General features: G+C 34.6%; 1 protein-coding gene across 2 annotated transcripts; it reads left to right on the top strand.

The window, feature by feature from the left end:
• The first annotated feature begins 263 nt into the window (after positions 1 to 263).
• LOC107494469 (E3 ubiquitin-protein ligase PRT1) lies at positions 264 to 10883 on the top strand. Of its 2 annotated transcripts, XM_016115499.3 has the most exons (7): positions 265 to 434; positions 1250 to 1278; positions 1377 to 1556; positions 2439 to 2813; positions 2920 to 3120; positions 4999 to 5078; positions 10072 to 10883. In XM_016115499.3, exons 1-7 carry the CDS (start codon positions 355 to 357, stop codon positions 10402 to 10404), a joined length of 1278 nt encoding a protein of 425 aa, XP_015970985.1. In that variant the 5' UTR covers positions 265 to 354; the 3' UTR covers positions 10405 to 10883. The 2 variants fall into 2 exon arrangements, with proteins under 2 accessions (XP_020980663.1, XP_015970985.1); XM_021125004.2 differs by lacking the exon at positions 1250 to 1278 and having other exon boundaries at positions 264 to 434.
• Positions 10884 to 13977: the final 3094 nt, after the last annotated feature.

Genomic DNA, 13977 nt, shown 5'->3' with positions numbered 1-13977 from the left:
GCATAACATGTTACCTTTTTATTAATTAAATAATTATAATTTAAATTAATTTTAATAAAATAATTTAAAATTATAATTTCAATTTTATTACGTATCATACACGAATTATTACACTTATTTGTTATAGAAATTAAATTTTTATTTTATTTTATAATAGAAGAAAAAAAAAATCCTACAATCTAATTGGGCCGCCAACAACATACGCCTGTGATATGAAATTCTGAAGGCCGTAAGATACTAAGAACTAGATACCTCTTCTAACATCCACTATTATTAATTATCGAAAATAAATAACAAAGTGGAACCTTTTATTAATCTAAATCCATTCCTTCTCTGTTTATCGATCTTACGAGAATGGAAGCCAACGCAGCCATTAAAGAAAGCGAGCAACATGATGACGAAATCTCTGATTCCTTTGTTTGCTGTGTTTGCCTGTAACACCCTCTTTTCTTTATTCATATTATTATGATTATTGTTATTTGTTTATTTCATTATTAATCCTCATTTTTGTGGTCTGTCCAAGTTGATTTGTTTTTACTCCTTATTTTAATTGAAAGCTTGTTCGTAATCGAAAGCTTTGTTTTCTCGGCATTTTTTTTCCATTCATATTTTTTGTAATTTCTGATTTTAAAGTTTAGTTGATGTTAACGATTTGGAGTAAGATTATTTTAAGGAACTGGATTCTGTACAAGTGCATTTGTATTATCTCAAAATTCGATCGATGGTAGTAATTAAACCCTATTTATTAGAATAAGAATAAGAACAAAGGTTAGTCTATATTTTGATAAGTTATAGTGATGATTTTATTGTTATTTACCCCCAAAAGAAAAAGAAAAAAAGTCAATGTATTATTGCAGTTTAAGTTTGACCAATGTATGCTTCTTGCAGCTTCATTATACCGTGGAAGGTTTCCATGATTTGGCTGAATTATTTGGACTTTGAATCTTGGTTTTTCTTCCATTTAGGAACAACATAAATGCACCAAGTTAAACTTAGTGTATGATGAACCAAGATGATCTCAATGTTGAAGATCTAATAAAAGTTATTGGTTATAAGTTATGTGCTAAGATATATACCATTGTGTTATTTATCTTAGTTTTACGATATACCAAGTTTATCTTGGTGCATCATCGCATTTTCCTGTCTAGAAACGCTGGATTGTTTTGACTTTGCATTAAGTTGGTCTATGATGTCTTAGTTCTATTTTCTTTATCAAATTGCACTATTTGAATTTGCTTCTATAATGCAGAGAACTGTTGCACAAGCCCATTGTACTCGGTAATGATGCATCAATTTCTAAAGCTACATTTAAGGTTTTGGTAATTTTATGTGATAGATTTTCACATTTTTTGTGATTTTTTCACCCCTGTTCACAGCGTGTGGTCATCTATCTTGTTTCTGGTGCGTCCATAAATCAATGGATGTTATACGCGAGTCTCATTGTCCGATTTGTAGACAATCATACTATCACTTTCCAACAATCTGTCAAATGCTTCACTTTTTGCTTCTTAAGCTGTATCCTGATGCTTACAAGAGGAGGTTACATCAGGTGCTTGGTATGTTTCTTTTTCTAAATACTTCTCTATCAGCATATTCACAAATATAAGTGTCATGAGCCTTATAGGCTTATACAGATTAGCCAATTTAAACTCTAAGCGCAATTTATATATTCGATTTGCGGTTACATGATTATGACTGGCTAGATTTAAGGTACATTACTTTCTAGAACTACACTATCTGATGTTTCCGTTTTAGATATGCACTCAGGTGGCAACACCTTAAGCCCTTGATTTAATCTAATCCTAACCTATTGTGATAAGCTAGACATTACAGCGTAGCAAACAATGAACGAAAATAAAAAAAATGTATGTTATATGGGCTGTGGAAGTTCCACTGCAATAGTGTACCTTGCTGACTGCTGTTGTAAATTGTAATTGCTTGCTACACTGTTGTAGTTGCCTTTTGCAAACTTTGGAAGAAGATTTCTTATGTTTATCATCACAAGACTTTGACTGATGAGTGGATTGAGCGATACTTTTCTTATTACTGCTTGGCTGTTTTGCATTCTGTTTTCATTTTGGGATAAAAATGATAGCCTCTTCCCTTGCATTCAGAATTTATTGATTGGAGTATTTAGGAGGTCTTTTCTTTTGGGCAGAGCACAAGGAAAGTTCTAAACCCACTATATGTTTATGAAGAGAACATGATAACTAAGTACCCATGCAGATTATGCAAAAATAAGTATAGACAACTTTAACCTTAACCTTAACTTTAATATGTGAATTTTCTTTCCCTGCTTTTCTAATTCCATCTCTTCTTCCTCCATCTTGATTCAACTGTCATTTAAAATTGCATTTATCATAAAAGAGAAATATCTTTCTGTCTACTTTGTTGTGTAAAGTTTGAGTTTGACCATACTAATTCTTCTTGTGTTTCAGAGGAAGAAAAGGAATTGGGATATTTCTCCCCTCAATTTGATGATGATATATGTGGATCACAAGCTAAAATTGATAATCCCGAGAGTTCACATTCTAGCGCTACTAAAGATCCCTCATCCAACTCAAGCAACTTGGAAACTTGTGAATGTAAGGAACAATCAGGCTCTTCCAATCATGAAGGAAAAGAAGGTGCCATCATTTATGAAGACACATCCAATAGAATGCCTGAGGTTATGGGAACAACTTCCATTGCAGGAAAAAAAGTACCCGAGAATGACAAGCACAATCAGCAACAGAAAATAACAATTGCAGATGTGACTTGTACAAAGTGCAAGCAATTGCTCTTTCATCCTATTGTTCTTAATTGTGGTCATGGTACTCGATGCATTAAATGTTTTCTTCCATTTATAATGAATTAAGGTCATCAGTAGCAGAAAAGTTAATTACATATGCTTATTCACTTTTTGCTCATTTTGTACAGTATTCTGTGAAGTTTGCATGATGAACATAGACGATCAGGTGCTTAAATGCCAAATTTGTCAAAGTTTGCATCCAAGAGGATTTCCAAAAGTTTGCTTGGCCCTTGATCACTTTTTGAAGGAACAATTTCCAGAAGAATATGCAAAGCGAAGAGATGCTTCTCAATTTAGCCAAGTCAAAGTCAAACCTAAGATCTCATCTTGTAAGTATTTTTTCCCTACTTTTTATTCTTTTGTAAACATTTTTGGAATCATGCAATTCTGAGTCAAACCACTGGGAGAGAAATAATTGTAATTAATAGAAACTGGCAATACTAAAAAGATGATTTTTTTTTACTATAAGAAATCAAATTGAAACAGAAATAACCAAGTCTTATCCTACTAGGTGAGTTAACTATATGGATCAAACATGTATTGAGCTCTACAATATGACTAAAAATTTTCAATAAATCCGTTTAGAGTTAGGTCCTTCTTTAGGTCCTTCACCACACCAAGCCACAACCACCATCACCAACATCTTCTTCTCTCTTCAGCTTCTTCCCTTCAAACAACAACGACGACAACCATTCGGCCATCACCACCAACTAGATCTAGCTTATTACAAGTTTACAACTTACAGATCACGAATCATGGAGGTGAGTGGCGAATGGTGAGGGTGAGTGTGGGGTTGATGGTGATGCGGCTTTGGTGGGGTGAAGGTGGATGGGAGTGGAGAAGGGGGCGCCGGTGTGATCGTGATAGTGGTGAAAGTGACGCACCGGCAGCAACTGTGAAGTGAGGGATATGGTAGATGCACATGTGAGGTGGAGGTGGAGGTGGGGTTGAGAGGGATGACTATGGCAGTGCGGTGAAGGTGTTGCAAGTAAATGTAGTGGCGTGAGGATGGTGATGGTTGAGGTTCTAGCGGATTGGGGATAAGACATGCATGGTGATGATGATGTGGGGTTAGTGACTTGGTTGGGAGTAGAACAGGTGATGTAGATATTGAAGAACTGAAGGGAGAGTGGGAGACACAACATCTGTGCATTACTAGAGTGCTCTGGATCAAGGAGCTTAGCACAAGAACAATAAACTACAATTCATGAGGGTATTTGTGAAACCCTTCTCGCAATTCCTTTGATACCAATGCATAGCTTCCTAACTCCTTATTCCTTTCTAATCCTAGCTAATCAAAGGGCCATCATGAGGCCTGTTTTCTATCAGATTTTCCCTAAGGTTTGCCTAGACGCTAAGTTAGACTTATCTCCTTTCTTGTTTAATAACTTACGCTTATCTTTCTTGTCTTTAATTTGTCTCCATTCAGAGGGGGCTTAAGGTTTGATGATTTTTTTAAAGATCAAAATCAGTTATTTCTCAGAGCAACACTCACTGTTTAAGTGATAATAAGAAGAAGATGCAATTTTTCTTAATTTTGTTGCTACAAGGAGCTCAACAAAGCTTCGATTATTGATTTCTATTCAACTTACGAAATTCTTAGATGACATTATGTGAGATTTAATTAAAAGTAGTAAGTCTTTGGTGGAAAAGCCTACCAATAAATTTTTGTTGTCTTTTAGGTACAAGTTGAAATACTAATTTTAATCTGTCTAATTCATCACTCTTCAGCAAGCTGCAAAGAGCAATATTTCCCTATGTAGTCTACCATATTTACCACGCATTTCAACCAAAAATAAACAACACCATTTGTTAGATAATATTGCGCAGGTGTAAGATAATATACTCACCGAGACAAAACCATTTGTGAGCCTTTGCTTAGTAGTTTAAACTTTTGAGCTAAATAGCTTATAAAACTTGATCTTCAATGACCAAATAATGTAGAGTTAAATGATCATTTATCCTATTCTTCTAATTATCATTTAAATTTCAATAAATAGTAGTGTAATAATGTTCATTGTCCATCTTTCAGGCTCACACACATTTAACAACTTTAGTAGTTTTTTGGACAGAAAATTACGTGTATGAGAATTTCTTGGAAATGAAAGGAAATAGATCAAATTTTAGAACAGTGGTTAACTCATGATGTATCTTGGTATTTATTTGATATATTTGTGACAGCGTTACTATGTATTGTCTGCTTTCAGGTTCATCAGGAAATGGTGAAGCAGAATTGTCTGGTCTTCCATCAAGAATTCACATAGGAGTTGGATGTGATTTTTGTGGGGTAAAATGAAATCTCCTAATATCTTACATTTTGTTTTAGGTTTTGTTTTGCTCTATTATTAACATGCTCTTTTCCAATTCCGCCCCTTTCTATCTTTGAAACTAGCTCATATTTTTATAAATTTAGTAGGTATGTTTGTAACAGCTTTTTAGTTTGAACTCCATAACCACCTTTTCAAAAGGTCTTAGATTTTCTCAATCTTTGGATCAGTCACACCTTATCATCTATTCAAACGCACACACAGACTAAAGCTATAACATAAGCTGATGCATGCACACCGAATCATCCAGATATTAGGAAAAGATATTTGAACCCATGTTTAGTGTATAACTTAGGTAGCATTTGTTTTCAGAGACTGATATTGAGACTGGGGGATTGAGACTCGGTATTATGTTCGGTAGTTAGAGTCTGGAACTAAAATTTCAATTCTAAAACACAAATTCAGTTCCTTCAGTACCTCTAAAAAATGGGGACACAAGAGACTGAAATTTTTGAAGACAGAAACTGAAACTTTAATAACAATTTTTCTCAAAAATACCTTCATTTAACTTTTCAAATTTCAAATTTACCCTTTAATCTCTATATTTATCTTAAACTAAACATAATATTGAGATATATCTCAGTCTAATATATTTTACACCAAACACAATATAAATACTTAATTTAGTTTCAGTGTCTCTGTCTCTATCTCCCAGTCTCAATCTCAATCTTCCTTCCAAATGCAGTCTTGTAGATAGAAGAGAGAAAAGAATACAACAACAAAGCTTTGTTCCACTAGGTAGGGTTGACTACATGGATCAAACGACGTCATTGAGTTCTATCATGTATCATGTCAACAGAGAAACTATTTACATGTAGATCTCGTTTGACCACCTTATGAATGGTCTTTCGAGGACTTCCTTTGTCTTTCACCCCTTGTTCATCTTCTATCTCATCCACCCTGTTAATTGGGTGCTCTGTCGGTCTTTTTCTCACATGTCCAAACCACTTGAGACGCGATTCTACCATCTTTTTCATAATAGATGTTATTCAAACTCTTTCTTGTATTTTCGTTTCTTATTTTATCCAAATGCGTATGACCACTCATTCATCTCAACATCTTCATCTTTGTCACACTTATGTTCGTGTTCCCCTTTGGTCGCCCAACCCTTTGTACCATAAAGTATAGCCGGTGTGATAGTAGTGCGATAGAATTTACCTTTAAGTTTTAAAGGCACTTTTTTGTCACATAAAATCAGACGCACTTCGTTATTTTGACCAACCTGTTTGGATCCTATGATTTACATCCTGTTCAATCTCTCTATTATCCTGATGATGCACCCAAGATACTTAAAACTTTTAACTTTTTGTAGGATGTGTTCTCCAATCTTCACTTCTATATTAGGATTTTTTCTTCGGTTGTCGAACTTACATTTCAGATATTCCGTCTTACTATGACTTATGCACAGACCATACACTTTTAGAGCTTCTCTTTATAAATTTAGCTTCTTATTTAGGTCTTCCCTTGACTCTTCTATAAGGACAATATCTTCGGCAAAAAGCATGTACCATGACATAGGTTTTTGGATATATTCTGTGAGTACATCCAAGACTAATGTAAAAAGGTACAGACTTAAGGATGATCTCTGGTGTATTCTAATACCAATAAAAAATTTCTCTGTCATACCACCTTGAGTCTTCACGCTAGTTGTAGTCCCATCATACATGTCTTTAATTGCGCGAATATATGCAATCCTTACTCTCTTCCTTTCCAAAACCTTCCATAAGACTTTCCTTGGTACTTTATCATACGCTTTTCCCAAATCAATAAACACTATATGTATATCCCTTTTATTACTACGATATCTCTTCATCATTCTTCTTAACAGGTATGTAGTTTCGGTGGTGGATCTGCCTGACATAAACTCAAATTGGTTCTATGTTACTTGTGTCTCGTCTCAACATCCATTTTATCACTCTTTTCCATAACTTCATGGTATGGTTCTTAAGTTTGATCTTTCTATAGTTTTCACAACTTTGTATATTCTCTTTATTCTTGTAGATAGGTATCAAAGTGCTCTTTCGCCACTCATTTGACATTCTTTTTTTACCTTAAAATCTCATTAAAAAGTTTGGTTAATCAACTGATGCCTTTTTCTTCAAGACATTTCCAAACTTCAATCGGAATATTATTGGGTCTTATTGTCCTGCCATTTTTCATTTGCTTTAGAGCCTCTTTTACCTCGAAATCTCGAATCCTTCGATAGTAGTCGAAGTTTTAATCTTCTTCCCTCGTGTATAATCGACCAAGGCTTGGAAGAGTTTTCTGTTCTTCATTAAATAACTCATACAAGTAGCTCTTCCACCTTTCATTGATCTTCTCATCTTGAGCCAAAATTTTTCCGTTTTTATTCTTTATACATTTAACCTACTCCAAGTCTCTTGTTCTTCTTTTACGATTCTTTACGATTCTATATATACTTTTTTTTCCTTCCTTGGTGTCTAAAGATTGGTAGAGACCATCATATGCTTTTGTTTTTGTTTCACTTATAGTCACTTTTGTCTCTTTCTTAGCCGTCTTGTATTTTTCCCAGTTATCTGCATTGCGGGACAAATACCACTCTTTAAAGCACTCCCTTTTTGCTTTTATCTTTTCTTGTACTCTCGCATTCCACCACCATGACTCTGACTTCTTGTCTCTTGATCCTATCCCTCTAGATTCACCAAAATCTTCTTTTGCTGTTCTTCTAATTACTTCTGTCATTTCCTTCCACATCTTTTCTATGCTTCCATCTCCTTCCCACTTTGTCTCTTCTCTTATCCATTTTAGAAAGCTTCTTTGTTCCTCACTTTTTATTCCTTACCACCTCGTCTTTGAGTTCTTCGTATGATATCTTTTTCTCAATTTTTGCTCAACTCGATAATTCATGACGAGCATCTTATGTGTTATTAAACTCTCTCCTGTAATAATTTTTCAATTAATGTAAAAATTCTGGTCAACGCTCCTCAACAAGAAAAAGTCGATTTGAGAGCTTGTCATGCCACTCCTATAGGTTATAAGATGTTCGTCTCTCTTTTTAAAACATGTATTTGTGATGAGAATGTCAAAGGTTGAGGAGAAGTCCAAAATAGTTTTACCTTCGGTATTAACCACCTTGAAACCATGGCCTCCGTGAATACTTTCTTACCTAGTCATTTCTCTTCTAATATGACCATTTAAATCTCTTCTTAAGAAAATCTTATCTCTCGAAAGTATGTCTTGGACTAAATTCTCTAGATCCTCCCAAAACTTTATCTTGTGTTGCTTGTCCGAACTCACTTGCGATGCATAGACGTTAATTACATGAAAAGTACTTCCTTCCATCACAAGTTTAATAGAGATGATCTGATCATCCACCCTCTTGACATACACTACATCCTTCTTCCACTGTTTATCCACGATAATACCTACTCCATTCCTGTTTTTCACCTCTTCTGTATACTAAAGTTTGAACCCTGAGGTATCAAACTCTCTAGCCTTTGCGCCCACCCATTTTGTTTCTTGTAGGCACATAATGTTAATCTTCCTACTTGTCATGGTATCCACCACCTCCATAGATTTTCCTGTTAGAGTGTCTATGTTTCATGTCCCAAATCTCAACTTTCTGTTGTTCCGACCTTTACCTCTTTCTTTGTGAACTAGCTTATTTACCTTCATCTGTTCACGAAAACGCGGTAATCCTTGCTCATTTAACACTACACCCGGGAACCGATGTAGTGGCTCTTGCTCATTTGACACTATACTCGAGCTATACAGCGCGTTGCTTCCGGGCAACGATCTAGCTTTAGCGCAATAATGTCTTTTATTCATGTGATGAATATTCGACTAAATTTTTATGTTGATTGTCGAAAGCCTAACACAACCTTTCTCTTTTATCCGGACTTGGGACTAGCTATGTACCATAGGTGTAATATAGGCGGAGTTAAGAGATAAAAGAATGATAGGATAAAAATTCTAGTGGGTCTCATGTTCTTTTGGGTGTGTGGATATTGGTGTCTTTATCTATCTAACATTGCTCCATATTATTAGTTTACACTGAGCACTTCATTTTCATAAGCATAAACCCCATCACGTACATAGTTAATGCAAATCAGCGATACTGTCATCACTCACATTAATGTTGCCCACAAGCATCCCTATCACAGCCTCCATTTAACATGTACCTTTGATCATAATCACCATGCACCATCACACACAAGCGTGTCACTTTCCTTGCCACCACCACTTCTACCACCACATCATCTCAAAACCTACAGCTGCAGCTAGGGATTATTGCTGTAGAGCACCAATGCGTCGTTCTTGCTCAAAAAGCCACATTGATAGCCACCGTCTATGTCCCCTTTGTCTTGCACACTGCTAGCAAAGGTGGTGGCACCATGGCAGACTCGTGTCTGGCATGACCATGATAGCCCCTCTATTTATACCATTGGTTCTCGATTGAGTGGCACAGGGCATAATGCCCCTTTTTTTTTATTTCTTTCTAATTGTTTTTTTTTTTTTGCCCTTTTTGCTGCCTTCTCTCTATCGACTGATGTGGTTGGTTTTGGGTCTAGTTTTCTAGAGCCTTTTTTCTGCCAAAATTATAATAAAAATAAATTAGACAACTCTTCTTTCTTTTAATCCAAGCATAGTTCACAACATTGATGTGATATAATCATCATCAGGGTTGTAAAAACTGTGAGGGTGTATTATATAATAGTTCATGTTATCATGAATCCTGTGTAACAAGATATAAAATAGACAATATAATCATCCTATTGTTTTTCCATTTCAACTAAAAACCTTGGGTTCCTCGTTGCATTATAGAATAAGCAGGAGCACAAGTTAACTTTATGTATTATCCATCGATGTCAAGATATGATCTTTCTGAGATTCCTCTTTTCGCTGAATGTGATGTATTTCTTCATGTTTTAATGATTTCCTTTTAGTAGTTTTCTGATGTGTCACTGTAATGATTGTGGATTGTCTTTACAGATGTATCCGATAATTGGGGAGAGATACAAATGCATTGACTGTAAGGAAGAAATTGGTTTTGATCTTTGCGGTGATTGCCATAAAACGCATTCAAAGCTACCAGGCCGATTCAATCAGCAGCACACTCCTGAGCACAGGTTTGAGTCTGTACAAGGTTTTAGATCAGTTGGGGGGTGGTATGCACACGAGTCTCTGGAAATTTCAGGACATGTATCCGAAGATCCCAGTTCGCCCAACGAAGTTGATGAAGATTTCCAAACATATATCCAAAGATCCAGTCTGCCAGACGAAATTGATGGAGATAACCAGAACGAACACAGAGAGCCCCTCTGAGAAGAAGGAAAGAAAAATCGACGGAATTGTGTGCTATTCTGTTGGTGGTTATGGTGGGGTCTAATTACAACTCCTTGCTAATCCAACCTCCAAACACTTCATGCCTGTTCTCAAATCCGCTTGGCCTCGTTGAATTCGTCTCCAGCTTGTGCCAATTGTGTCTGCACTTCACTGACCCTAAATATAGGCAATTTGCTTTCTCTCAGGCCTTGATGCATGGTAAGCATTTTGCTGCCTATAATATTGGCCATATTGGTTAGGTAACGTAGGTATTCCAAGACTCTGGCTGATATGTATGAGAATGTACAGAAATATTCTACAACGTAATCTTATGTAGTTTATGGGAGAGTTGTTAGTATTATCATTTGAGGTATGCATAGGAGTGATTGTATTGAGATAGTGGATTCATGCCAGAATATTTAACACTGAACAATGTTTGTGTACCCTCGGGTCATATATTATGCTTCATATTTTAATAAGTGAACACGGCAATTTTTTTTTACAAATTAAAAAAAAATTCTTTGAACTAGATGGAATACCCAAAAATACGAAAGACCTTGAAGCACTAGCTTCTCTATAAAATATTAAAATTGCTAAACCTATTGACATACAAATGGGAAATGGGGATGTGTTGGATGGGGATGTTTGGATGGGTAAGTGAATGAGTCTATTATAATGATTGCACCTATGTTGCTTCTTTTTCTCTCTGCCCCTAATGTTGAAAGAACAAAGGCAACACGAGAGAAACAAAGGAAATTAAAATTCATACGCACATAAATCGGGGAGGGATATCCGGATTTGTGTGCAAAATCGGAGAGGAGTACACCAATTTGCATGTAAATTATCTAAGGGAAAGTCTAGAAACTAACTCTAATTTATATGCAGCCAAGCAATTAACTTTTTAAAAAATTCCGATTTTAAAATTTTAAAATTTTAAAATTTAGTTTTATGCTAAAAAAAATGCGCACTCCTATTTTTTCACTTCTCTTCTCTTTTTCTTATGCGTCTCTTTTTCGGATCACTTTTGGAAGTTTTTGTACAATAATTTTAAATGTTTTTTTTTTTTACATTTTGGATGTTTTTTTTAATTTTCAATATTTTTTTACAATGATTTTGAATGTTTTTATCATTTAGTTTTGGATGGTTTTTTATTATATTTTTTTATGTTTCTTTTTTCATTTTAGATCAAGAAACAAAAAATCAAAACATAACAATTACCAATATCTAAAGTTCTAATAAAACATCCAAAACCATAAACAAAATAACATCCAAAACCGATAAAAAATGACATCGTATTCCTTTGCAGGGTGCTCAAGGTTCTGTCGCCGATGGTTGTGTGAAGGAAGATAAACACGACGGAGAGGTTGACCACGTCGAAAAGAGGCGCACAAAAGAGGGGCAACGATGTGGCGAAGGGACGCGAACACACAGCAGAGAGAAGCAAGGATGCGGTGGAGGGAAGCAGACACACGGCAGAAGGAAACACGTGCACGGCAAAGGGAAGCATTGTAGAAGGAGTTTTTTTTTTGGGAAGAAAGATGTGGAAGTAGGAAGTGAAGTGATTAGAGTTTCAGATAGTTTTTGTTTTTTCCTGTGGTAGTAAAATTGACATTTTGGAGTGAATTACATGTTTTCGTTGTTTTCAGTATTTTCTGGACTTTTTTATAACCCAACTAATAGTTAACTGTACTTGACTCGCACCTAATTGGTTATTTAGCAGGATTGATCATCTAAAAATATTCTGATTTGCATGCAACTAAAAAATACGTAGGTGAGTAAATAATTTGTTTTAGGATTTAAAAATTTATTTATTTTATTTTGGAAAAAAATCAAAGGAAGACATCTATGACTTATAAGGGTATGTTTTATTTGGCGTTTGAAATATGAAAAGTACGTTCAAATTTTTTGAACATTTCAATTTCTTATTTGGTTATTTTTTTTATTTTGTGAAAACAAATGTGATTCGGTACTCTAACCACGTTCACATGAAGTAAAAAGTTTTAGTTTTTACTTTTACTTATTAGTGTTTAACTATTCACTAAAAAAATTATTTTCTTTTACCAACTTTATCTTTTATACATATTCTTATTTTATTTATAAAATTTTTATTATTTCTATTTATATGAGTTCTTTTTTTATTATTTATTTTATTATTTAAAAAAATACTAGAAAATAATACTATATAAAAAACATACTAGAAAAAAAGTATCAAAAAAATTAAATACGCTTAAAAGGATAACATTATAATTTAATGTTAGTACGAAAATTCGAGGTTTTGTATGAATCCACCATGATAACTAAAATGTCAATTACACTATGCATGATATGAGTCGAAAATCGCTCAGATCGAATTTTGTTAATGACACCTGAAAAAATTATTTGGCTCATGATAAATAAAAAATGTGAGGCTATTACTTGAAAATTAAGGTCCTTAGTGGTCAAGGAAGATCGTAGACAAGATGAACTCGAGAAATTGAAGCTAGATCGTGGGAAAGAGAAAAGAACTCAATCATCCATTATTATTGTCTATAAATAGAGAAGTCAAGGAGAATTAAAGGAACTTCAATTGAAAACACTTTAAAATTTCACTGAAACTCTAAAAAGTTTCAAGTCACACTTATATCTAAAAAGATTATGGAGTGCAAGTGCATTTGAGTGTCTGAAGTCAAATTTGAATTTATTTATTTCTTTCTTTTTTTTAGTCCATTTATTTCTTTTAGTTTTCTTTCTTATTAATTTAAATTTCTTGTTCACATTTTCATTGATCCCTTTTGTTATCCGTGTTATAGTTACGTTGTTTGTTCCAATCATTGAGTATTTTGATTATTAATTTATTTCTTTCTATAGTTACTTCAGAAGTAATTCTTGTATCTTCGACATGCTTAGTAAAATCCCAGGTCGAGCCTCCTCTTTAAAGGAGTCGTATCTGTTTCCTGAATTGTGATATTTGATATAAGCTTGAGTCGATACTTGTGTTGACATTGACAAAAATCAAGCGAAATAAATTAGCACGCCCAACGGGACATCAAAATTGAGTAAACGTGTCAAATCTTGCATGCGATTACATAGTAATAAGTTAATAATGTCCGATAGGACTTCCACTTCTACTAATATATCAAAAATGATGCTGGGAATATTGGAGAACATATAAGCAGTCCAAAGGCTGAAGCTGCCCCATCAGTAGGAACTATAAGTCGTTGGATGCATCCTCTAATAATAGAAGGAATCCCATCAACTACAACTACTACATGGTCTCTGTATGGGTTGCCACTAAACTATTCTCCAACTTTGGAAAATCCTAATGTTGGGGGCATAGGAGGTGCAAATACAACAAGAAATAATTCTCTATACAACCCTAGACCTCCTCCAGGATACCCTTCAATAGATATACCAAGTAGTTCCAGTCTTAATATGGTAAATTATAATGCCTACCAATATTTGATAAATAATCATCCATATTTATGCTCAATACCTATGCCTTTACAGCCCACTGTAATGTTGTCAAACTTCTTTTCGACACAAGGCACAGGGGCAGCCCCTACCAGGTTGTAAACAAATGTGGGACATGATCTA

This window comes from Arachis duranensis, chromosome 6, assembly GCF_000817695.3.
Source record: "Arachis duranensis cultivar V14167 chromosome 6, aradu.V14167.gnm2.J7QH, whole genome shotgun sequence".
Taxonomy (NCBI): domain Eukaryota; kingdom Viridiplantae; phylum Streptophyta; class Magnoliopsida; order Fabales; family Fabaceae; genus Arachis; species Arachis duranensis.
The sequence above is the reverse complement of the archived record's forward strand: the minus strand, read 5'-3'. Positions and strand labels throughout refer to the sequence as shown.